Source organism: Pan troglodytes, chromosome 19, assembly GCF_028858775.2.
Source record: "Pan troglodytes isolate AG18354 chromosome 19, NHGRI_mPanTro3-v2.0_pri, whole genome shotgun sequence".
Classification (NCBI taxonomy): Eukaryota; Metazoa; Chordata; class Mammalia; order Primates; family Hominidae; genus Pan; species Pan troglodytes.
The window spans coordinates 25,065,032-25,091,824 of record NC_072417.2 but is presented as its reverse complement, the minus strand read 5'-3'; the positions used below and the strand labels follow the sequence as shown (position 1 = coordinate 25,091,824).

General features: G+C 42.1%; 1 protein-coding gene and 1 pseudogene across 51 annotated transcripts in view; one reads left to right on the top strand and one right to left on the bottom strand.

Moving 5' to 3' along the window:
• BRCA1 (BRCA1 DNA repair associated) overlaps positions 1-26,793 on the bottom strand; it is an 80,802-nt gene that overhangs the window by 14,768 nt on the left and 39,241 nt on the right. For 15 of the 51 annotated variants that reach the window (XM_054669720.2, XM_009432080.5, XM_009432081.5 and 12 more), the window contains 7 exon segments: positions 23,376-23,547; positions 17,406-17,532; positions 15,254-15,444; positions 11,833-12,143; positions 8,512-8,599; positions 4,788-4,865; positions 4,247-4,287 (listed from right to left, as the gene is read on the bottom strand). In XM_054669720.2, the coding sequence (XP_054525695.1) occupies positions 4,247-4,287; positions 4,788-4,865; positions 8,512-8,599; positions 11,833-12,143; positions 15,254-15,444; positions 17,406-17,532; positions 23,376-23,547 (1,008 nt within the window). 51 annotated transcript variants of the gene reach the window in all.
• Positions 20,242-20,723, top strand: LOC129137755 (large ribosomal subunit protein eL21-like; annotated as a pseudogene).

The window sequence follows — 26,793 nt, the reverse complement described above, 5'->3', positions numbered from 1 at the left end:
TACCCCTGAGCTTCATACGTGTCCAATTGCCTACTTAACTTCTCTATCTAGAAGTCTAGTATACATCTCAAAATTCATGCATCTGGCCGGGCACAGTGGCTCACACCTGCAATCCCAGCACTTTGGGAGGCCAAGGTGGGTGGATTACCTGAGGTCAGGAGTTTAAGACCAGCCTGGCCAAAATGGTAAAACCCCATCTCTACTAAAAATACAAGTATTAGCCAGGCATTGTGGCAGGTGCCTGTAATCCCAGCTACTCGGGAGGCTGAGGCAGGAAAATCACTTGAACCGGGAGGCGGAGGTTGGAGTGAGCTGAGATCGTGCTACCGCACTCCATGCACTCTAGCCTGGGCAACAGAACGAGATGCTGTCACAACAACAACAACAACAACAACAACAACAACAACAACAACAACAACAACAACAAATTCTCACATCTAAAACAGAGTTCCTGGTTCCATTCCTGCTTCCTGCCTTTCCCACTCCCCTATATTCCCTACCATGCCTTCTTCATCTAATTTAATATTACTAACAAGATCTATTGTTCAAGCCAAAACCCAAGTGTCACTCCTTCAATTTCTCTTTACCTTATCCTCCAAATTTAATCCATTAGCAAGTCCTCTCTTCAAACCCATCCCAAACCAACCTTGTTTTTAACCATCTCCACACCACCAATTACCACAAGGATAAAATCTGAATTCCTTACCACCAAATACTATGTGATCTGGCCCTCATCTATGACCTTCTCCCATTCCTTGTGTAATCTCTGCCTCCACACATAATTTGCAAATTACTCCAGCTACACTGGCCTATTATTATTATTATTATTATTTTTGAGACGGAGTCTTGCTCTTTTGCCCAGCCTGGAGTGCAGTGGCGCAATCTCAGCTCACTGCAATCTCCGCCTCCTGGGTTCAAGCGATTCTCCTGCCCCAGCCTCCCAAGTAGCTGTGATTACAGGCACATGCCACCATTCCCAGCTAATTTTTTTTTTTTGTTTTTGAGATGGAGTTTCACTCTTGTTGCCCAGGCTGGAGTGCAATGGTGCGATCTCAGCTCACCACAACCTCCACCTCCCGGGTTGAAGTGATTCTCTTGTCTCAGCCTCCCGTGTAGCTGGGATTAGAGGCACGCGCCACCACGCTGGGCAAATTTTTGTATTTTTAGTAGAGACAGGGTTTCTACCTCAGTGATCTGTCCGCCTTGGCCTCCCAAAGTGCTGGGATTACAGGCATGAGCCACCACACCCAGCCGTGCCCAGCTAATTTTTGCATTTTTTTAGTAGAGATGGGGTTTTGCCACGTTGGCCAGGCTGGTCTCAAACTCCTGACCTCAGGGGATCTGCCTGCCTCGGCCTCCCAGAGTGCTGGAATTACAGGTGTGAGCCACTGTGCCCGAACCTTTTATCATTATTATTTCTTGAGATAGGAGCCTTGCTCTGTCGTTCAGGCTGGAGTGCAGTGATGCGATCTCGGCTCACTGTAACTCCTACCTTTCGGTTCAAGTGATTCTCCTGCCTCAGCCTCCGGAGTAGCTGGGATTACAGGCACTGGGATTACAGGCACACACCACCACACCATGCTAGTTTTTTGTATTTTTAGTAGAGATGGGGTTTCACCGTGTTGGCCAGGCTGGTCTCGAACTCCTGACCTCAAGTGATTTGCCTGCCTTGGCTTCCCAAAGTGCTGGGATTATAGGCATGAGCCACCACACACGACCAACATTGGCCTATCTTTTAAAAAATAAACCAAGCTCTGGCTGGGCACGGTGGCTCACACCTGTGATCCCAGCACTTTGGGAGGTTGAGGTGGGTGGATCACTTGAGTTCAGGAGTTTGAGACCAGCCTGACCAACGTGGTAAAACCCCATCTCTACTAAAAATAAAAACTAGTCGGGTGTGGTAGCACGCGTGCCTGTAATACCAGCTACTCAGGAGGCCAAGGCAGGAGAATTGCTTGAACCCAGGAGACAGAGTTTGCAGTGAGCCAAGATTGTGCCACTGCACTCCAGCCTGGGGGATAGAGGGAGACACCATCTCAAAAAAAACAAAATACAGAAATCAAAAAACCACACTCATTATTACCTCAAGACCTTTATGTTTGCTATTCCTCTGCCTATAAGATGCATTCCCTCCATTTTTCAAGGACAATTATTTCTTGTTATTTAGGTCTCAGCTCAATTTTTTCAGAAAGGCTTTCCCTGGCCTCCTTAAACAAAAGTAATCAACAACCTTTGACAGCTAATACTATTCCACTGTTCTGTATATTTCTCCATAGCATTTATTGTTATCTTAAATTCATCTTTATTGTGTATCTCCCCTCGACAGAACCTGAATCCTACCAGGGACTTGGTTAGTCTTATTTACTGTTGCATTCCTAGTGCCCAGAACACAGTAGGCTCCCAATAAATAGCCACTGAATAAAAGTTAAAACCAACAAAAATAATCATTTAATTAATTATGAATACATCGAATTGTGCACAATAGTTTATAAAATTACTTTTTTTTTTTTTTTTTTAAGACAGGGTCTCATTCTGTCTCACAGGCTGGAGTGCAGTGGCGCAATCTAGGCTCACTGCAACCTCCGCCTCCCAGGTTCAAGTGATTCTCCTGCCTCAGCCTCCCCAGCAGCTAGGATTACAGGCACATGCCACCACGCTCGACTAATTTTTTTGTGTTTTTAGTAGAGACAAGGTTTCACCATGTTGACCAGGCTGGTCTCGAACTCCTGACCTCAAGTGATCCACCTGCCTTGGCCACTCAAAGTGCTGGGATTATAGGCATGAGCCACCACGCCTGGCCTATAAAATTACTTTCACATTTCATTTTGCCTGATCTGTTGTCACAGAAGTTCTCAGATGGCTGTTCTGAAATTATTCCTCCTCCTACACTCTATCTTATTTACTTCTCACTGTTCTCAGTATCATAAAGTGCAACATCTTTTTGAAGCAATCTGAATTATAAACAGATACATTTGCATGTATATATGTATATATGCATATGCACACACACACTTTTTTTTTTTTTAAGAGACAGAGTCTTGCTCTGTGCAAGTGCAAGAGTGCAATGGTATGATCATAGCTCACTGCAGCCTTGAACTTCTGGGCTCAAGTGATTCTTCTGGCTTAGCTTCCTCAGTAGCTAAGACTACAGAAGCACACTGCCATGCCCGGCTAATTAAAATAAAATTTTGTGGAGACAGAGTCTCACTATGTTGCCCAGGCTGGTTTCAAACTCCTGGCCTCAAGTAATCTTTCTGTCTCAGCCTCCCAAAGGGCTGAGATTATAAGTGTGAGCCACTGCATCTGGACTGCATATTAATACGAAGAGCTTTTCTTCAACAACAGTGAACAGTTTTCTACAAAGGTATATGCAAGTGGGCCCACTTCTTGTTCTTATGAATCTTTTCTTTCCTTTTATAAACTCCTTTTCCTTTCTCTTTTCCCCAAAGAAAGGACTGTTTCTTTTGAAATCTAGAACAAATGAGAACAGAGGATATCCTGGTTTGCGCTGCAAAATTTTTTTTTTTTTTAAGACGGAGTCTCGCTCTGTTGCCAGGTTGGAGTGCAGTGGCACGATCTTGGCTCATTGCAACCTCCACCTCCCGGGTTCAAGAGATTCTTCTGCCTCAGCCTCCTGAGTAGCTGGAACTAAAGGCGCATGCCACCACGCCGAGTAATTTTTTGTATTTTAGTAGAGACAGGGTTTCACCATGTTGCCCAGGCTGATCTCAAACTCCTGAGCTCAGGCAATCTGCCTGTCTTGGCCTCCCACAGTGTTAGGATTACAGGCATGAGCCAATGCACCCAATTTTTTTTTTCTTTTGATGGAGTTTTGCTCTTGTTGCCCAGGTTAGAGTGCAATGACGCGATCTCAGCTCACTGCAACCCCCGCCTCCCAGGTTCAAGTGATTCTCCTGCCTCAGCCTCCCGAGTAGCTGGAATTACAGGCATGTGCCACCAAGCCGGGCTAATTTTGTATTTTTAGTAGAAACGGGGTTTCTCCATGTTGGTCAGGCTGGTCTTGAACTCCCGACATCAGGTGATCCAAGCGCCTCAGCCTCCCAAAGCGCTGGGATTATAGGTATGAGCCACCGTGCGGGCCTGCATAATTCTTGATGATCCTCATTATCATGGAAAATTTGTGCATTGTTAAGGAAAGTGGTGCATTGATGGAAGGAAGCAAATACATTTTTAACTATATGACTGAATGAATATCTCTGGTTAGTTTGTAACATCAAGTACTTACCTCATTCAGCATTTTTCTTTCTTTAATAGACTGGGTCACCCCTAAAGAGATCATAGAAAAGACAGGTTACATACAGCAGAAGAACGTGCTCTTTTCACGGAGATAGAGGGGTCAGCGATTCACAAAAGAGCACAGGAAGAATGACAGAGGAGAGGTCCTTCCCTCTAAAGCCACAGCCCTTTAATAAGGCTTGTAGCAGCAGTTTCCTTCTGGAGACACAGTTGATGTTTAATTTAAACATTATAAGTTTGCCTGCTGCACATGGATTCCTGCCGACTATTAAATAAATCCCTAGCTCATATGCTAACATTGCTAGGAGCAGATTAGGTCCTATTAGTTATAAAAGAGACCCATTTTCCCAGCATCACCAGCTTATCTGAACAAAGTGATATTAAAGATAAAGGTAGTTTAGTATTACAATTAAAGACCTTTCGGTAAGTCAGATTCAGCATCAGCAAAAACCTTAGGTGTTAAATGTTAGGTGTAAAAATGCAATTCTGAGGTGTTAAAGGGAAGAGGGGAGAAATAGTATTATACTTACAGAAATAGCTAACTACCCATTTTCCTCCCGCAATTCCTAGAAAATATTTCAGTGTCCGTTCACACACAAACTCAGCATCTGCAGAATGAAAAACACTCAAAGGATTAGAAGTTGAAAACAAAATCAGGAAGTGCTGTCCTAAGAAGCTAAAGAGCCTCAGTTTTTTACACTCCCAAGATCAATCTGGATTTATGATTCTAAAACCCCTGGTGACAGAATCAGAGGCTGAAAACACCACTAATTATAACCAGCAGGTATGGATATTTGGAAGTCTAGGGGAGGCTGATATGAAGTTAAGACCAGAGGAAATATCTGTCCACTCCCTCTTCTCAACACCCATCTTCTAGACGCCAAGGCTAGCTATAGATTTCCATTATAGTGTTCAAGGAATTAGGAATTATCCATGTCAATAGTTTTGATTAATGTGGACGGAGAACATCTATATTACTAGATGGCAATATGTGAAAGAAGAAAACAGTATTGTTGAAAACCTAAATCTGAAATGTCAATGTAATGACAAATTTTCACCCCTAGAATGTCTACCTGGGGAGTCCTAACCCTCTAATATTCCCCTGAGAGGGATGGGAGAATACAGTGCAGAGCTTTTATATAAGTATTTCAGAAAGCAGTAGCTAAAGAATCACTTGTTTATTTCCCAGTGTTTCAAAGGCCCTTCTGAAGAACTAAGCAAACTAAGGAAAGACCATTTAGTTTTAAACAGGAGAAATGTATTTAACTAAATCCTAAACACAGCAGGCTATCTGCAAGCAGCAGCAGCAGCAGCCATGCTCCCTCACAGAATCCTTACAATTTTTGAAGTTTTTTGTTTAACTGCTACAAAAGCCGATTTAGTAACATGTATTACACTTAAAAACTTCAGTTCATTTGTAGTTCAAAGCAAATGTATTGGCTTTGAGTTTAAAGACTGAACTACTTTAGATTTGATTTGCATTTTTTTTTTTTTTTTTTTGAGATGCAGTCTTGCTCTGTCACTCAGGCTGGAGTGCAGTGGCTGGATCTCAGCTCACGGCAAGCTCCGCCTCCTGGGTTCATGCCATTCTCCTGCCTCAGCCTCCTGAGTAGCTGGGACTACAGATGCCCGCCACCATGCCCGGCTAATTTTTTGTATTTTTACTAGAGATGGGGTTTCACCGTGTTAGCCAGGATGGTCTCGATCTCCTGACCTCGTGATCTGCCCGCCTTGGCCTCCCAAAGCGCTGGGATTACAGGCCTGAGCCACCACGCTTGGCATCTTTTTACCTTTCATTAACTTTGATGCAAACCTATAGCTTAAGGTATCTTAAACTTTAATGACATTTTTCTCTAAAATAGTAGTTTGTAATAACTTGTTCTGGCACCTGGGTCCAATGAACACTACCCTCTGACCCTGTGGTATAATTTTCATGAGTAAGTGGAAACCTAAGATCTTAGAAGTTCAATGGCAATGTGTCCAAGGGGTTTAGATCCTCTCCTCAAGTGCCTGTATCTCTGTGAAAAGAATCATCATGGGCTAGGCGCGATGGCTCACACCTGTAATCCCAGCACTTTGGGAGGCCGAGGTAGGTGGATCACCTGAGGTCGGGAGTCCAAGACCAGCCTGACTGACATGGAAAAACCCTGTCTCTACTAAAAATACAAAATTAGGTATGGTGGTGCATGCCTGTAACCCCAGCTACTCGGGAGGCTGAGGCAGGAGAATCGCTTGAACCCGGGAGGGGGAGGTTGCAGCAAGCCAAGATCGTGCCATTGCACTCCAGCAGCCTGGGCAACAAGAGTGAAAAACTACACCTCAAAAACAAAAACAAAAACAAAAACAAAAGAATCATCATCAAGTGAACTGGAACACATCCAGAGAACTAATTTTGTTAGAAAGATTTTAGAGTTGAGCCACACAATCTGCATCTTCTGCGTCCTCCATGCACTCGTCTGCTTTCTGGAGCCCCATGAGTGAGTCTTAATCCTGTTCCAGGTAACAGTTCTCTTCCGGGTAACGGTTCTTCAGATACTTGAAGACAGTGTCTTATTTCCTTAAATCTTCTCATTTCTTCTTCAAAAGACAGTATTTCAAGTTACTTTTCTGCATCTTTACCATCTACCTCTGGATAAACACTCCCAATTTGTCAGTGACCATGTTAAAAACCAAGCACGGTGCTTAAAACTGACATCATCTTTCAGGCAGTCACTCCATTGGAGAATACAGTGGGGCTCTGGATCTGTACTTCACTTGCTCCAGACCCTCTGCTTGTGTTAATACGGCCCAGTTTCAAATAAGCATTTTTAGCAGCCCTGAAATGTGTACTCAGATTTAGTTTATAGTCAACTAAAAACTCCCAGAGGTCTCCTGTATTACACAAGTTATAATTAAAACCTTAAAAGAGAAAGGTATAGGACAAATGATCTGTCCCCTCCCTTTTTTGCTTTTTCATATATTAAGACTATCTCGGAGCTGTTATCAGACTTTTTTCCTGAAAAACTCTCAACAATACTCAAACTAGGTGTTACATGAAGCTGGGGTCTCCAGGTTTTGCCTCACTTGTTCTTTCTTTTGTTGTTGTTGAGACAGAGTCTCACTCTGTCGCCAGGCTGGAGTGCAGTGGCAGGATCTCAGCTGACTGCAACCTCAGCCTCCAGAGTTCAAGCAATTCTTCTGTGTCAGCCTCCCAAGTAGCTGGGATTACAGGTGCACACCACCACGCCCAGTCAATTTTTGTATTTTTAGTAGAGACTGGGTTTTACCATATTGGCCAGGCTGGTCTCGAACTCCTGACCTTGTGATCTGCCCGCCTCAGGCTCCCAAAGTGCTGGGATTACTGATGCGAGCCACCGCGTCCAGCTGCCTCACTTGTTGTTTTAGGACTTAGGCTCCACCCCACCAGTGTAGTCCCAGCAGGTAGATAGGAGTTAATAGTTGACTATCTCAGCTCACCACCCTCCAAACCTTTTTTTTTTTTTTTTTGAGACAAGAATCTCGCTCTTGTCCCCAGGCTGGAGTGCAATGGTGCGATCTTGGGTCACTGCAACCTCCACCTCCTGGGTTCAAGCGATTCTGCTGCCTCAGCCTCCTGAGTAGCTGGGATTACAGGTGCCTGCCACCACGCCCACCTAATTTTTATATTTTTAGTAGTGACGGGGTTTCAACACGTTGGCCAGGCTGGTCTCGAACTCCTGACCCCAGATGATCCACCCGCCTCGGCCTCCCAAAGTGCTGAGATTACAGGTGTGAGCCACCGTGCCTGGCCCACACTCCAAATCTTAACCCAAAACAAAAGGAGGTAAGGAAGCAGCAAAACTATTATTTGTCTTTCATAAAGTAATTGACTATTAGAAGACTATCATCCATGCTATGCTCAACAAATATTCTTATTTTTTCATGGTTTTTTTTTTTTTTTTGAGACGGAGTCTTGCTCTGTTGCCAGGCTGGAATGCAGTGGCATGATCTCGGCTCACTGCAACCTCCATCTCCCCGGTTCAAGTGATTCTCCTGCCTCAGCCTCACGAGTAGCTGGGACTACAGGCGCATGCGACCACACCCAGCTAATTTTTTTATTTTTTAGTAGAGACGGGGTTTCACCATGCTGGCCAGGATGGTCTCGATCTCCTAATCTCGTGATCTGCCCGCCTCGGCCTCCCAAAGTGCTGCGATTACAGGCATGCGCCACCGTGCCTCGCCTCATGTGGTTTTATGCAGCAGATGCAAAGTATTCTGTAAAGGTTCTTGGTATACCTGTTTTCATAACAACATGAGTAGTCTCTTCAGTAATTAGATTAGTTAAAGTGATGTGGTGTTTTCTGGCAAACTTGTACACGAGCATCTGAAATTAAATCAAATATTCCATTATCATGAGTTACCTCTAGCACACAGCTCAGAATACTAGTTATCCCACCATGGCATATGTTTACCTACGTAGCAATCCTGCACGTTCTACACGTGTCCTGGAACTATTTAAAGTGAATTTTTTTTTTTTTTTTTAGACAGAGTCTTGCTCTGTCACCCAGGCTGGAGGTAAAAAAAAAAAAAAAAAAAAAAAAAAAGAATACCAGTTATCCTAGCTTTAAGTCTCTGTTTTTCTCAGAAAGGGTACATTTAAAAAATTCTAAGATACCTGAAGTCTCGGCTGGGCGCGGTGGCTCACGCCTGTAATCTCAGCACTTTGGGAGGCTGAGGCGGGCAGATCACAAGGTCAGGAGATTGAGACCATCCTGGCTAACACGGTGAAACCCTGTCTCTACTAAAAATACAAAAAATTAGCCAGGCGTGGTGGTGGGCACCTGTAGTCTCAGCTACTCAGGAGGCTGAGGCAGAAGAATGGTGTGAACCCAGGAGGCAGAGCTTGCAGTAAGCCGAGATGGCACCACTGCACTCTAGCCTGGGCGAGAGTGTGAGACTCCGTCTCAAAAAAAAAAAAAAGATACCTGAAGTCTCAAATAAATAGTTTAATAAAAATTATGTACACATCAGCAGACATAAAATTACAACTAAGGATTCAAAATAATATTATAAACCTACTATGTACCACAAAACTTAAAACTTAAAAATATATATACTGGGCCAGACACGGCAGCTCATGCCTATAATCCCAGCACTTTGGGAAGCTGAGGTGGGAGGACTGCTTGAGCTCAAGGGTCTGAGACCAAGACCAGCCTGGGCAACACAGTGAGATTTCATGTCTTTAAAAAAAAAAAAAAAAAAAAGAAAAAATATATATTAATTTTGCTTTAATAGCAGATATCATTTGATTCCCTAAGATAGTTTCTTTGCATAGTGACACTCTACTGTACTATAAATTTATCAGCCTACACTTTATAAGCTGAGAGGTAACTAGCCTACACAGAAAGTTATGCTACAGATATACATGGCTTAAAACCAAGACTCAGCCCTCTGACAGTTACAAAACACTGAAATCAGGATGTTACTAAAGGTCAGTGCAAAAGCGATCAATTCTCTCGTAAGAAGGCTTAGAAGGGGTTCATATTCTTCCCCAAAGAAATTTAGAGTCCTCTAGCTATTATCTATCAACCAAATAAAAATCAATAGGCAGCAAAAGAAATTAACCAGATCAATTATGGGCACAGTTGACCTAGCTGGTAGGTATTGTCTGATAAATAACTTTGTTTACCAAGGGCCATCATTTACTAGCCATAGCCACAGCCACTCACACCAGTATTTACGTGTTGCACAATACTGCCATGAAGGTCAGGCCATCTTTCTTTCATGTTGCCTCACTCCATACTGCCACAGGGCACTGAAAAAAGGCAGGCTAGAGAAGCTAATGACATCCTCCCCCTTTTGCTACCACCCTCCGCCAGGATCATTAGCAATTCTGAACTGATTAATTGCTGAAATCCCAGCCTTGAAACTGTTCAGTTAGAAGAGCAATGCTGAACTGCTGAAAAGATCATCTTAATATGGGCTTCAGAATTAATCATGTGTAATACAGTCAGTAGCTTTCATCATAAATTTACCACACTTCACCAAGTCTGAATAGAGCTCAAAGTTTTCCTCTTCGCTTATTTAAAAACAACATGTACCCAAGCCACTTGTAGTCTAATCTGCAGCTCAGAATTGCCTTTGCCAAGAAAGATTAGACCATTTTAGCCATCTCTAAAAAGCTGAACTTGCAAAACAAAGGGATAAAGAACGCTAATTTTCAATGAATAAATAAGGAATTCTGGATGTGCAGGCAAGTGATCAAGAGCCATTGAAACAGACACAGGTAAGAGCTTTCAGAGCAAGTTGCTGGTCCGGACATGGGATTATGAGATGAAAACATTTATAGCCATCACTGTGCACTTACTCATTGTATCTACCAGGGCAGCCACAGCTTACTTTGCCCTTTTAGTAGTGGGATACATCTGGCCACAGAGATGTTATGCTAAGTAACTACCTATGGAGAAGTTAGGATGAAAAATCCTAGGAAGGATATATTAATAAAGATATTTCAGAATGACTTGGTCATCTCTCAGTGTGCAATAAATGGCACACCCACTACTGAATCCATTTGATAATCTGGTATGTTATCTCATCATAGTTTTAAAGAAATATTCACGCAATTCTTCTTCTTATTATTGTGACAGAGTTTCGCTCTTGTTGCCCAGGCTGGAGTGCAATGGTGCAATCTCGGCTCACCACAACCTCCGCCTCCCGGGTTCAAGCAATTCTCCTGCCTCAGCCTCCTGAGTAGCTGGGATTATAGGCATGTGCCACCACGCCCGGCTAACTGTGTATTTTTAGTAAAGATGGGGTTTCTTCATGTTGGTCAGGCTGGTCTTGATCTCCTGACCTCAGGTGATCTGACCACCTCAGCCTCCCAAAGTGCTGGGATTACAGGCTTGAGCCACCATGCCCGGCCATGCAATTATTTTTATTATGAAGTGATGACAATGACAATTAATTACAGGGGTGGTAAACTTTTCAGGATGTCTGAAATCCACAAATAGCCCAAGCAGAAACGAGGTTTTACTGGTCTTAATATTTTAATGGGTATTTTTCCACAGTATGAAGCAATTCCCATTTCTGGCATTAAGGACCCAAGGTGATGCCAAAATCCTAATAGCAAGGGATGTTGCAGGGCAGAAGTGGCAGGGCAGTCTTACAAGCCAGGATGAAAACAAACACTAGAGAAATGCTACTATCTGGCAGTACATTTGGAACCAGTCTGAATTTAGTTAAATATGCTGGTAAATTCACCCGTGTGAGAGAAGGGGGAAAAAAAGATGCCTTCTGGGGAATAAAACTATACCTACTTGCTTTTACAGATAGAAAGGAAAATTCCAATTCGAAAGTCCTATATCATACCCAAAGTATAGCTTTTCCACTAATATTTAATAATTATTTTCTCAAGTAAATATACATAAAATAATCCACACTATAGCTTTATCTAGATCTAAATTTTCAGAAATTAGTAATCGAAATTAAATTACACAGAACTGTGATTGTTTCCTAGATTTCTTCCTCTAGGTTATTAATTGACAATACCTACATAAAACTCTTTCCAGAATGTTGTTAAGTCTTAGTCATTAGGGAGATACATATGGATACACTCACAAATTCTTCTGGGGTCAGGCCAGACACCACCATGGACATTCTTTTGTTGACCCTTTCTGTTGAAGCTGTCAATTCTGGCTTCTCCCTGCTCACACTTTCTTCCATTGCATTATACCCAGCAGTATTAGTAGTATGAGCAGCAGCTGGACTCTGGGCAGATTCTGCAACTTTCAATTGGGGAACTTTCAATGCAGAGGTTGAAGATGGTATGTTGCCAACATGAGCTGACTCTGGGGCTTTGTCTTCAGAAGGATCAGATTCAGGGTCATCAGAGAAGAGGCTGATTCCAGATTCCAGGTAAGGGGTTCCCTCTGAAAGGAATGGGAGAAGTTTAATTTACACAACGATGAATGTTGAATTACAAAGTTCTGGTCTCTGTTAAGAATTAAAAAGACCAATAAAGTTAGGTTAAGAGAAAAATGGGTACATGAATACAGTGTTGGTGGAAATCCAAAGTAGCTTAGTTTCCTAAAAAGGAAATATGGCATATAGCAAACACCTTAACATGTGTTTACACTTTCAGTCAACAATGCTAGTTTTAGAAATATATCCTAGGGAGATAAAAGATGTATGCAAAGGTTTAGTCATAGGAATGTTCACTGTAACAATGCTTGTAATAGTATAATTTTAGAAACAATGTAGTTGTCCAATAATAGGAGATTAAATTACGATATACCTAGTCCAATGGAGTACTCTTCACCCATTAATTTGAATATAAATGTTGATGTACAATAAAACAGAAATGTTACTAATATATTAAAGACACCTAAGCAATATTATTTATCATGACATTATTTTAAAAATAAAAGTTTATGGGCCGAGCACGGTGGCTCACGCCTGTAATCCCAGCACTTTGGGAGGCCGAGACGGGTGGATCACGAGGTCAGGAGATCAAGACCATCCTGGCTAACACAGTGAAACCCTGTCTCTACTGAAAATACAAAAAAAAAATTAGCTGGGCGTGGTGGCGGGCGCCTGTAGTCCTGGCTACTAGGGAGGCTGAGGCAGGGGAATGGTGTGTACCCGGGAGGCGGAGCTTGCAGTGAGCTGAGATTGAGCCATTGCATTCCAGCCTGGGCAACAGAGCGAGACTCCGTCTCAAAAAAATAAATAAATAAAAATAAATAAATAAATAGAAGTTTATGTAAAATGACTAAAGAAACACAGAAATACTTTATTATTAAAGAATAAGAGTACAGGCCGGGTGCGGTGGCTCAGGCCTGTAATCCCAGCACTTTGGGAGGCCAAGGCGGGCAGATCACCTGAGGTCAAGAGGTCCAGACCAGTCTGACCAACATGGAGAAACCCTGTCTCTACTAAAAATACAAAAAATTAGCCGGGCGTGGTGGTGCATGCCTGTAATCCCAGCTACTGGGGAGGCTGAAGCAGGAGAATCGCTTGAACCCAGGAGGCGGAGGTTGCGCTGAGCTGAGATTGCGCCATTGCACTCCAGCCTGGGCAACAAGAGTGAAACTCTGTCTCAAAAAAGAGTACGGGTAATATTTTTTTTTTTGAGAAGGGTCTCGGTCTGTCATCCAGGCTGCAGTGCAGTGGCACAAACATGGCTCACCTGCAGCCTTGACCTCCTGGACTCAAGTGATCTTCCTGTCTCAGCCTCCTGAGTAGCTGGGACCACAGGTGTTTGCCACCTTCCAGCTGATTTTTTTTTTTTTTTGAGATGGAGTTTCATTCTTGTTGCCCAGGCTAGAGTGCAATGGCGCGATCTCAGCTCACTGAAACCTCTGCCTCCCAGGTTCAAGCGATTCTCCTGCCTCAGCCTCCCGAGTAGCTGGGACTACAGGCATAAGCCACCAAGCCTGGCTAATTTTGTATTTTTAGTAGAGACAGGGTTTCTCCATATTGGTCAGGTTGGTCCTGAACTCCTGCCCTCAGGTGATCTGCCCGCCTCGGCCTCCCAAAGTGCTGGGATTACAGGCGTAAGCCACCCACCATGCCTGGCCCCAGCTAGTTTTTTTTTTTTTTTACTTTTTATAGAGATCAGGTCTCGCTACATTGCCCAGGCTGGTCTTGAACTCTTGGCCTCGAGCAATCCTCCCACCTTGGCCTCCCAAAGTACTGAGATTACAGGCATGAGCCACTGCACCTGTCCTTATTTTATCTTTTAACAGGTGGCATCTCAGCTTGGTGAAGTGGCTCACACCTATAATCCCAGCACTTTGGGAGGCCAAGGTAGGAAGATTGCATGAGGCCAGGAGTTAGAGACCAGCCTGGGCAACATAACAAGACCCGTGTCTAACCCCACCCCAAATTATCTTTTTTATTCCCTATATTGTCCAATTTGGGGGCAATGAGCTTATAGTAATTTTGTAAGAAAGGAAAAAAAAGTTGGAAAATGTGGCAAATGCTTTATTTTTGTTTCTTCATCCAAGGTAATGACACCATTACTTTTTTCACTTAATAAATCAGCAGATATCATTACCAAATTAAAAACAGCAGAGATGTCATCCTTGAAACATTTCAGAAAATGCCATGGTATCAGGAATTAAGCATAGCTAAGTAGAATGTATGAGATTCCTAAAATGACCCTAATGAACATGGCCAAATACCACATTTGATGCCAAACAGTGTCTTTTATGATAACGTGTTTTTGAGGATTAAAAACTTTCTTTACTGATTAAAACTCTGATTTACAAGCCATAAAACACCATTCATTAAAAGTGATTTTTAAGGCATAAAATATGTAGTCATTTATATTCATTAACTCATAAAAAAAAAACTTGCTTTGGGATTTGACTCATTTTCTAATAAAGGACTGGCCTAAAACTTTATTCTTTGGCCTTCGGACTCTTGTCTAACAGTTGAAATAAAATATATGTGTGTGTATATATATATATATTTTTTTGAGATGGAGTCTTGCTCTGTCACCCAGACTGGAGTACAGTGGTGTGATCTTGGCTCACCGCAACCTCCGCCTCCCGGGTTCAAGTGATTCTGCTGCCTCAGCCTCCAGAGTAGCTAGGATTACGGGCATGCACTAGCACACCCAGTTAATTTTTTTGTATTTTTAGTAGAGACAGGGTTTCACCATGTTGGCCAGACAGGTCTTGAACTCCTGACCTCAGCTGATCCACCTGCCTCGGCCTCCTGGAGTACTGGGATTACAGGCGTGAGCCGCTATGCCTGGCCTGAAATAATACATTTAGAGTACACCAAGACTCCCTCATCCTCAAAATAATTAGTTAAACCATTAATTAAAATATAGATGGATTAACAGTTTCAATAATTTTCAAGTAAACCTTGATTAACACTTGAGCTATTTTTCTAAAGTGGGCTTAATTAAGTATAACAAAAGTGTCCATGATAGACTAGTACATCTAAAAGTTGGTTAACCAGAATATCTTTATGTAGGATTCAGAGTAAAATCAAAGTGTTTGTTCCAACACAGCAGATGAAATATTACCTAGATCTTGCCTTGGCAAGTAAGATGTTTCCGTCAAATCGTGTGGCCCAGACTCTTCCAGCTGTTGCTCCTCCACATCAACAACCTTAATGAGCTCCTCTTGAGATGGGTAGTTTCTATTCTGAAGACTCCCAGAGCAACTGTGCATGTACCACCTATCATCTAATGATGGGCATTTAGAAGGGGATGACCTAGAAAGATAAATGGAAGGAGAAAACCATCGCCACCAATTGTGAAAAGACAAATCATACTTCCTGGGCAGCCAAAGCATAAATGAAACAGCTTATGTCAGAGAGATCAGAAATGACTGGCAAAAAAGAGCCCACATGACAGCCTAGAAGTCTGGATTCATGTTGCCTGCCAATATGTCAGGGTTGACATATAACATCTCCCCCAAGGGGTTGGGTTGGTCTGAGGCACCATATCTCCTAGCTGTTTAAAAGCAGGTCAGTAGCTGGGTGTGGTGGCTGGCGCCTGTAATCTCAGCTACTCGGGAGGCTGAGGCAGGAAAATTGCTTGAACCTGGGAGACAGAGGTTGCAGTGAGCCGAGATCACGCCACTGCACTCCAGCCTGGGTGACAGAGCAAGACTCTGTCAAGAAAGAAAGGAAAGGAAAGAAAGGAAAGAAAAGGAAAGGAAAGAGAAAAGAAAAGGAAGGGAGGAAGGAAAGAAAGGAAGAAAGGAAAGAAAGAAGGAAAGAAGGAAGGAAGGGAGGGAAAGGAAAGGAAAGGACGGAAGGAAGGAAGGAAAGGAAGAAAGAAAGGAAGAAAGAATAAAAGCAGGTCAGCAAATTTTTACCAAATTACTCACTGCCACTCACTCTATACACAATATTCTACTTGAGTCTAAATGGATATGTTAGAATCAGATCTCTTATGAAGATAGAAAGTTGATCAATGTCGACATCTCTACACTCATTCTTTCTACTCAGTTTTAGCAGAATTCACAGAATCATCCCTATTGCCTGCCTTTTCAATGTTCAAATTCATTCTAAAAACAAAAGCCAGCTATAAAATATTGTTAGAAAAGCATACACACCCAGTAAATAGTTCCTCTGCTCTTCCAAGTGCTTAGGACTTTGCAAAATAAGATACTTATCAACAGATTTAAAGGGCCTCAGAGGTTAATTAATTTAAACACTTATTGGGTGCTTACTATGGGTCAAATACTAAGGCTAGGCCCCCTGGATTGAAGGTGGGTGAGACCTGAATTACTGCTCTCTCTCTCTCTTTTTTTTTTGTTTTGAGACGGAGTCTTGCTCTGTCGCCCAGGCTGGAGTGCAATGGCACGGTCCCAGCTCACTGCAACCTCTGCCTCCCAGGTTCAAGCAATTCTCCTGCCTCAGCCTCCTCAGTAGCTGGGATTACAGGCACCTGCCACCACGCCTGGCCCTCCAGTAAGGAAAAGAATGGTACTGGACTACATAGTCCAGTACTGGACTGCTATACAGCCCTGTGTTAATAGTGGTGTAAATACACATCTCTGAAAGATATTCTAAATGTTTTCTGGCTTTGGGAGGGCAAGGCGGGTGGACTACTTGAGTCCAGGAATTTGAGACCAGCCTGGGCAACAAGGTAAAACTCCATCTCTACCAAAAATACAAAAACTTAGTGGGTGTGGGTGGCGCATGCTTGTGGACCCAGCTACTCAGGAGGCTAAGGTGGGAGGATTGCTTGAGCCTGAAAAACGGAGGATGCAGTGAGCCATGACTGCGCCACTGCAATCTAGGTGACACAGGGCGACCCTGTCTCAAAAAATAATAATAATAGTAATTATTATTATTATTTTCTGTGGCAAATCAACAGCTAGACTTTTTCTAGAAAGACAAGAATTTTAATTAGGGCAAGGGCTGCCTTGAAGAAATCTACCATCGGTTTCCAAGCTTGTTCAGGTTTTACCTCCATTATATTTTTTTCTGACCTTCAGAAGGGACATATCTATCTAACCGCACATTTCTCATGTTGTAGCTTATGTTATAGGTTCAAAAAACCTATATAGGATTAAACAAAAGAAGTATCCTAGAGCAATAAAAGTGTATAAATGCCTGTAGGCAAAAAACTGGAGAAAGTATGGTGAAAAAAATTAACAATAAGAGTTCAATATAAATAAAGATATCAGATACCACAGCATCTTTACATTGATGTTTCTTACCTTTCCACTCCTGGTTCTTTATTTTTACTGGTAGAACTATCTGCAGACACCTCAAACTTGTCAGCAGAAAGGCCTTCTGGATTCTGGCTTATAGGGTATTCACTACTTTTCTGTGAAGTTAATACTGCTTTAAATGGAATGAGAAAACAAATCTACTTTACTGCTTTGTTCTGATAGTGATAATTCAGGTTAGAATACTGATTTTTTTCAAAAGCATCAATCTATGATACACAAATTGGTTTTTAAACAAGTATATCAGGCAGAATTTTATAAACACAAGCAATGCAACAGACAGATGCTAGCACCAAATGGAATTCAATGATTAAAAAATAATAATGATAATAAAAGGAACACTTTAAGACAGAGTAAATAAAGACACCCAGCTGAGACAAGGCTGAAAAAAAAAATCTATATTCCTTGGCCCTGAATGATAAAAAATATATATAACAAATTTTTATCTCTGCAGCAAAATAAATTATGCCCAAATCCCCTCAGACAATAGGAAAGAAAGAGTACCGGAGAGCACAAAGTACATTATTTTCTCCATCCCTACTGACTCCACATTAAAGACTGTATGAAATGGGGATTTCAGCTTCTGCATGTCGGGGGTAAACAAGACATGAGTGTCAGACATGAAAGAAAAAACAGGTGACATTTTGCTTCACATTTTCAATTACCGAAAAAAAAGAAAAAAACAAATAAACCCCCTAAACCAACACATACACAAAAAAATCCCAAGGTGCTGGTTGATAAGAAATCTTAAATAATACGTGGAACTAATGACGAAATGGCACAAGAAGGGAAAAATCACAAAACATACTGAAGGCAAAGTTCTGGCATGTTAGTTCTTTTTTTTTTTTTTGAGACGGAGTCTCACTCTGTCGCCCAAGCTGGAGTGCAATGGTGCAATCTTGGCTCACTGCAACCTCCACCTCCTGGGTTCAAGCGATTCTCCTGCCTCAGCCTTCCTAGTAGCTGACATTACAGGTGCCTGCCACCATGCCCAGCTAGTTTTTTTGGTATTTTTAGTAGAGATGGGATTTTACCCTGTTGGTCAGGCTAGTCTCGAACTCCTGACCTCAAGTGATCCACCCGCCTTGGCCTCCCAAAGTGCGGGGATTACAGACATGAGCCACTGCGCCCGGCCTAATTCATTTTGTAATATATTTACTCCTCCAAATGTATCACTTTGTGCCACTGCCTTCTAGGAAGTGGCTTAAAGGCAGAAGTACTTATTTATTTATTTTTATTTATTTATTTTTTTTGAGACGGAGTTTTGCTCTTGTTGCCCAGGCTGCAGTGCAATGGCGTGATCTTGGCTTACCACAACCTCTCTGCCTCCCATGTTCAAGCTATTCTCCTGCCTCAGCCTCCCAAGTAGCTGGGATTACAGGTATGCACCACCATGCCCAACTAATTTTGTATTTTTAGTAGAGATGGGGTTTCTCCATGTTGGTCAGGCTGGTCTCGAACTCCCGACCTCAGGTGATCTGCCTGCCTCGGCCTCCCAAAGTGCTGGGATTACAGGCGTGAGCCACTGCGCCCAACCGTTATTTTTCAAAGAGATGGGTGTCTTGCTGTGTTGACCAGGCTGGTTTCAAACTCTTTTTTTTTTTTTTTTTTTTGAGACAGAGTCTTGCTCTGTTACCCAGGCTGGAATACAGTGGCATGATCTCGGCTCACTGCAACCTCTGCCTCCAGGTTCAAGCGATTCTCCTGCCTTAGCCTCCCAAGAAGATGGGATTATAGGTGCCCACCACCACCCCTTGGCTAATTTTTGTATTTTTTGTAGAGATGGGGTTTTACCATGTTGGCCAGGCTGGTCTTAAACTCCTGACCTCAGGTGATCCGCCAACCTTGGCCTCACAAAGTGCTGGGATTATAGGCATGAGCCACCATACCCAGCCTGGTCTAGAACTCTTAAACTCAAGTGATCCTCCTGCCTTGGCATCTCACAGTGCTGGGATTATAGGCGTGAGCCACCATGCCTGGCCAAGGCGGAAATATTTAATAAGTAAAAACAAATAGTTAAAAATTGCAAATGTCTTCTATTCATTAAAAAGTCACTGATGACTGTAATTCATTTTGAGCTTTTATTAGAAAAGCTAAAAGCCATAAATATAGGTAGAAAATTGAAACAAAAGATTGTATTAATTAAACTGTTTTTTAAAGACACTGGGTAGCCTGGGGGGAAATAATCATTGATTTCCTGAGTTAGTCTTCAAATGCATTATTTATAGTTTCCTTTATGCTTGTCTTTTCTGGACCTGTGAGTTTCTAGGATTGTTAAGAACTCTGTTGAAAGTAAGCAGGATCTAACTATGAAGAGAGGTTATCATCCTCCCCACCCCCAATACAGGGTGATAATTGATAAAGGGTAATGTGCAAGTTCCAAGGAATCATATCAAACGGAATTAACCATTGGAAAGAGTTAAAAAAAAGAAAAAAGTGGCCGGGTGATGTGGCTCACGCCTATAATCCCAGCACTTTGAGAGGCTGAGGTGGGCAGATCACCTGAGGTCAGGAGTTTGAGACCAGCCCGGCCAACATGGTGAAACCCTGTCTCTACTAAAAATACAAAAATTAGCTGGGCGTGGTGGCAGGTGCCTGTAATCCCAGCTACTCGGGAGGCTGAGGCGGACATTGTAGTGAGCCGAAATCACACCATTGCACTCCAGCCTGGGCAACAAAAGTGAAACTTCATCTCAAACAAAAACAAAACAAAACAAAACAAAACAAAAAAAATGAAAGGCAGAGGGAAGGCTCAGATACAAACACAGCTATTAAAAAGTCATTCCTCCTTTTGGCCAGAACCACCATCTTTCAGTAATTTGCCAAAATGACGAACACAAAGGGAAAGAGGAGAGGCACCTGATATATGTTCTCTAGGCCTTTTAGAAAACATGGAGTTGTTCCTTTGGCCATGTATATGCGAATCCGTAAGAAAGGTGAAATTGTAGACATCAAGGGAACGGGTACTGTTCAAAAAGGAATGCCCCACAAGTGTTACCATGGCAAAACTGGAAAAGTCTACAATGTGACCCAGCATGCTGTTGGCATCGCTGTAAACAAGTTAAGGGCAAGATTCTTGCCAAGAGAATTAATGTGCGTATTGAGCACATTAAACACTCTAAGAGCCAAGACAGCTTCTTGAAACGCGTGAAGGAAAATGATCAGAAAAAGAAAGAAGCCAAAGAGAAAGGTACGTGGGTTCAACTGAAGCACCAGCCTGCTCCACCCAGAGAAGCACACTTTGTGAGAACCAATGGGAAGGAGCCTGAGCAGCTGGAACCTATTCCCTATGAATTCATGGCATAATAGGTGTCAAAAAAAAAAAAAAAAAAAAGACCTTTGGACTGTAAAAAAAAAAGAAAAAGTCATTCTATCACCAGAACATTTAGCATATAAATTCCTCTTCTTACTACAATGGGCCTCATGCAATGAAGCAAATAAGATAACTTGTTAGAAGTTAACAACTCAATAGAACCTGAAAAACAGAGCAAAACCTTTCTGCTTTTTTTTCTCCTTAATCCCTAATTCATTCTCTGAACAGCAAGCCCAACCTAGGCCTTGTGACATGATGATCTACTTGCTGGCTGGTTTAGGAAAGTCTAAATGCAGAGATCCAGAGTCCAAGTTTCAGAATATTATTGTAGTTCCTCTTAAATCATTCCCTCATCTAGATGTCTTAACATGTTACATTCTTTGTGGATAGGAAGTATGGGCCACACCAAACATTTAATAAACTTACAGACTGCCCACTGTGTGCTAAGCATTGTACAGGGTATTGTGAAGAATTAAGGAAGACACTGGAAGACAACAGATATTAAGAAATAATAAACTAGGCCGGGCACCGTGGCTCCCAAGTAGCTGGGATGACAGGCATGTGCCACCACGCCCGGCTAATTTTTTGTAGTTTTAGTAGAGATGTGGTTTCTCCATGTTGGTCAGGCTGGTCTCGAGCTCCCGACCTCAGGTGATTCGCCTGCCTTGGCCTCCCAAAGTGCTGGGGTTACAGGCGTGAGCCACCGTACCCGGCAACAATATTCTTTTTACTAGAAGTTCTGGCCAGGTGCCATGGCTCACACCTGTAACCCCAGCACTTTGGGAGGCTGAGGTGAGAGGACAGCTTGAGTCCAGGAGTTTGAGACCAACTTGGGCAACATAGGGAGACCTTGTCTCTACAAAAAATAAAAAAAAAATTAGCTGGGTATGGTGGTGGATGCCTATAGTCCCAGCTACTTGGGAGGCTAAGGCAGGAGGATCGCTTGAGGAGGTCGAGAGGCTGCAGTGAGCTGTGATTATGCCACTGCCCTCCAGCTTGGGCAACAGAGCAAGACTCTCTCTATAAGGTGAGGCTCAGGTCGGGGAGGATGGCTCAAGATCAGGAGTTCAAGACCAGCCTAGTTAACAGTGCGTCCCTGTCTCTACTTAAAAAAAAAATTAAAGAAAAGAAAAAATTATTTTTAAAAAGTTCATTTGAGTTTCAGTTAGACTCACACCAGATTTAGGGAGGAAAAGGCTCAAAACTTATGTTGGTATTAAGTTGTGATATCCAAAACAATTCAGAAATTAAGCATTTCAGTTACAGATCTCCAGAAAAAAATAAACACACATATATACCAAAGAGGAGATAGTAGATTTACACAGATATTCAAAGTCACACAATAATAACATTTTACATCTTACACATTATAATTGAAAGTCTAGTCTGTGTTTAGACTGAAGATGGTGAAAGTACCCCAAAGAAGAGTATTATACTGGGGATGGGACTCTGATCTCTCATTATCTGAGAGATGAACTAAATGAAGATAGTTACAAAGAAAGCATTTAAGGAAATACATTTTGAAGCACTGCCATAGCAACAGAGTTTCTAGCTAGCTTCTTTATCCAAGAGCTACTGTTTCTTCCTGAACACAAAAATACTGCAAGGCACAACTGGGGACCACTTAAAAATACTGCAAGAACACAACTGCCACTGTTCTGTATAAGTAGCAGACTTGAGTTCCTAGAAAGACTCCAAGAAAGGTCTTAAAGTTCCCAGTTGGACTGTGGAACGGGGTGCTGAAGAAGGAACTTTAACACTCAGATAAGAATCACTGAGCTAGGAATGAAGTGTACTTTGGGAGTACTCACCACCCCTGCATGTTTCTAAGCAGCATCCTAGTGGGGACCCCATGCCTAGCATCTCCTATGTGTCTGTTTGTTTGCCCCTATTTAAAAACCTGCCTGATGTATTGTCTTTCCAATTAAAAACTCAAATTTCCATCTCACTTTCCTTCATTTATGCCATTATTCCTCAGCTCAGTGCTCACTTCTTATAGGAAGTCAGCTCTGATCAACTGCATCTGCCTGGTTACTCCAATGGCATTCTCTCAGAGGTCCATCTGGATTTTTTTTGATAACTGTAACATTGCTATAAAGCACTTGACTCTATTGCATAATTAGGCTTTCTGTGTTGTTCTTTTCTTTTCCTTTTGAACTAACAGGAGCTCTATATCACTAGGCTTTCTGTGGATCAAAGTGCAGTTCCTGAAGTATAGGATGTCTCTCCCTATAAATCAGAAGCACATTAAATAGGTCTTTGTGATGTGACACCAGTGTTAAAAGGAATATGTCTGAGTACTTTTTCATAGCTTTCTGAAATTATGGGGTTGCCTGTCACCAATTTCTCCCATTCCACTTAGCTTCCAATAGAGCAAGAGCTATGTTGTATACCATGTATCTTCCATGGGCTCCCCATAGCATCTACTTGTTGTAGGTACTCAGATGACAACATGAATGACTGCCTTGGGTCCCTCTGACTGGTATATTAGTTGTGAGCAGGGACAAGAACCAAGGCTCCATAATTACCCATGTGCTGAGCAAGGATCATAAAATGTTGGAGCTAGGTCCTTACTCTTCAGAAGGAGATAAAGGGGAAGGAAAGAATTTTGCTTAAGATATCAGTGTTTGGCCAACAATACACACCTTTTTCTGATGTGCTTTGTTCTGGATTTTGCAGGTCCTCAAGGGCAGAAGAGTCACTTATGATGGAAGGGTAGCTGTTAGAAGGCTGGCTCCCATGCTGTTCTAACACAGCTTCTAGTTCAGCCATTTCCTGCTGGAGCTTTATCAGGTTATCTTGCATGGTATCCCTCTGCTTCAAAAACGATAAATGGCACCAAGAAAATGAAATACTTTGAGAAGCTTTCCATTAAATGAAAATATATCATACAAATTAATTTTAGCACAGGAATTGAAATCACCTAGTATGGAACTACAAGTTCTGGCTGAACACCTTTTAATCTAACCACATTCATGCAATTAATGCCCATGAAATTATTTCCAAATGATGTTAGTGAGGGAAAAAATCCTCAAATTCCCCCAAATAGACTTGATGTTATTGTGATGTCCTTTTGAAGTTGGTTATTTTCTTTTAAAGCTGGGAGTGAAAAAATAATTAAGGTATTTAAACACTATCGATATTTAAAATTAGCATGAATCTGTTAACATTTTATTTATATGGGCACATTTCAAAGACTTGGTGTTGTGAGATTCATCAGACATTTAGGTTAGTTCATATAAAAATGTGTGATTTTTAGACTGATGTAATGTTGAAAAAAGCCCTCTATCTATGGCATTTTATAAAAATACAACAAATATAAAAATACTATCAGTAATCCTGCCTAGATTACTGGCTTGTGAGGACTCTTCCTTTTCTGGGATTCTTTGAACCTTTAGTTTCTTTTCTTTCTTTCTTTCTTTTTTTAAGTCTCCCTCTGTCACCCAGGCTGGCACCATCTCGGCTCACTGCAACCTCTTCCTCCCAGGTTCAAGCGATTCTCCCACCTCAGCCTCTCAAGTAGCTGGCATTACAGGTGCTTGCCAAGACGCCCGGCTAATTTGGGTAATTTTTGTAGAAACAGGGTTTTACTATGTTGGCCAGGCTGGTCTTGAACTCCTGACCTCAAGTGATCAGCCCGCCTCGGCCTCCCAAAGTGCTGGGATTAGAGACATGAGCCATTGTGCCTGACCTGAACCTTTAGTTTCTAACAGAAAAAGCAAAAAGCTAATTCATGAATCTATCTGTTTGCTTAGTTAATTAGACAACTATTTACTATCTATTAAGCACCAGGCGCTGTCCTAGTACTGAGGATATAGCCCTCATGGTGCTGCCATTCTAGACAGGGACATCTCATCTAGAATGTGTCCACCTAGAGATCATTAGCAAGGACCTGTGAGAGGGAAGGATCCAACAGAAAGAGCCCTGAGAAAGCCTGTAAGATAGTTACTGTTTTTAAAATAATGAGTTCTTTTTGCTTATGGGCTCCTGTTGTTTATTGGTCCATTTCAAAGAAGAATGTGCTAAGTCCAAGTATTTGATAAACAAAGAATTTAGGTATGTAAGGAGTTTTCCAAAATATCCTTTTTAAGAATTTATTTTATTTATTTATTTTTTTTGAGACAGTCTTGCTCTGTTGCCCCAGGCTGGAGTGCAGTGGTGTGATCTTGGCTCACTGCAACCTCCGCCTACCTGGTTCAAGCAATTCTCCCTGCCTCAGCCTCCCAAGTAGCTGGGATTACAGGCACCTGTTACCATGCCCGACTAATTTTTTTTTTTTTTTTTTTGAGACGGAGTCTCACTTTGTTGCCCAGGCTGGAGTGCAGTGGCGCAATCTCGGTTCACTGCAAGCTCCGCCTCCCAGGTTCAAGCCATTCTTCTGCTTCAGCCTCCTGAGTAGCTGGGATTACAGGCGCCCGCCACCATGCCCAGCTAATTTTTTGTATTTTTAGTAGAAATGGTGTTTCACCGTGTTAGCCAGGATGGTCTGGATCTCCTGACCACATGATCCTCCCGCCTCGGCCTCCCAAAGTGCTGGGATTACAGGCGTGAGTCACTGTGCCTGGCTTCAAAATATACATGTTTAAAAATCACTTTTAGAAGGAACATCAATGGTTGCCAAAAAGTCCAGTGGGGGAGTAGGGCAGGAACACATTGTTTCACTCTCCATTTCTTCTTCTGATCCTTAAAAATGACTTTGCCCTTTACTAAAAACAAGCCATCTTCTTTCTCCTGCTACACTGAGTTCACAATTTTCAGGAGGTTTTTATGACCAGAAAATGTATTCCTAGCTTCACAAAGGTTTCTACTGCTACTCTAACACTGCTTTGCTGCCAAGGTCTGCAGCAATGCCATTGCCACCACGTGGTACTCGTGAGTAGTTACATCACTGATCAAACCCTAGCCAAAGTCTTGCCTCAGTCAACCTGGAATGAAAGCACACAGATATCTGACCAAAATGCTTCACAGGCTGTATTAGTCACTACTGTCACAACCATCACATCTAACCTCTAGGTGGCCATTACATAAATCAGAAAAAGTAGTGGGGTAATTATTAATAGATAACTTTCCTTTGGGTTTCCCAAAGGAATTATTTTTTATAACTTAGACAAATTCCCCAGCAGGTAAGTGGCCAAATACATTAGGGAGAATAAAACCAATAGGTTTCTAAGACTTCTTGATTCTAATTCTGAAGTGCTCCTTCAATTAGCTCTAGCCTTCTACTTCTACTATGCTGCTCTGATCTCTACTTTTAATACAGCTACATTACTGTAGAAGTTCCCTAAAAGCCTTGTTTATCATGTCTTTTTCTTCCATAAAGACCCTTAGTGCTCCATCCTGGCCATCACAGTGAAACCCTGGCTGAGGCAGAAGAATCACTTGAACCCAGGTGGCGGAAGTGCAGTGAGCTGAGATCGTGCCACGGCACTCCAGCCTGGGCAACAGAGCAAAACTCTGTCTCAAAAAAAAAAAAAAAAAAAAAAAAAAAAAGAAAAGAAAAAAACCCTTAGTGGTATACCACTGCTGAGTTATACTTTTTGAACACTATAAAATTGTTAGTCATTACTGCCATTAGGATAAAATTCCTCAACATAGCATTCAAAAGGCCCTTTACACCCTGGTATTATCTCTCATTTCTCCCAACACCCCTCACACAAGTTGTTTTCCTATAACACATGACAACTTTATGTTTCCTGGGAATTCCATGACTCTGTACCTTTACCTTACTTGCTGCCACTCCTCTTTTTCCACTTGGAAAAATTCTCATCTTTCAAGGCCTAGTTTGAATGTCTCCTTAAGTCCCCACCAGGAGGAGTTGTGAAATATGAGAAGTAAGGGCAAGTGGGCAGAATGTGGCTAATTCTAATAAGACTCCTGAAATGTGCAGCAGAGCAGCCGGAACTGGTCTGGAGGGAAGCAGAGTGTATATCTGACCCTTGTTTGTTCACATTCATTACATATAAATATATATATAAAACCTTCCCATAAAACATGTGTATTTAATGAGTTAAAACTATTTCTAATGTTCCTACTACTACATAATAAGCCTAATCCAAATACAAG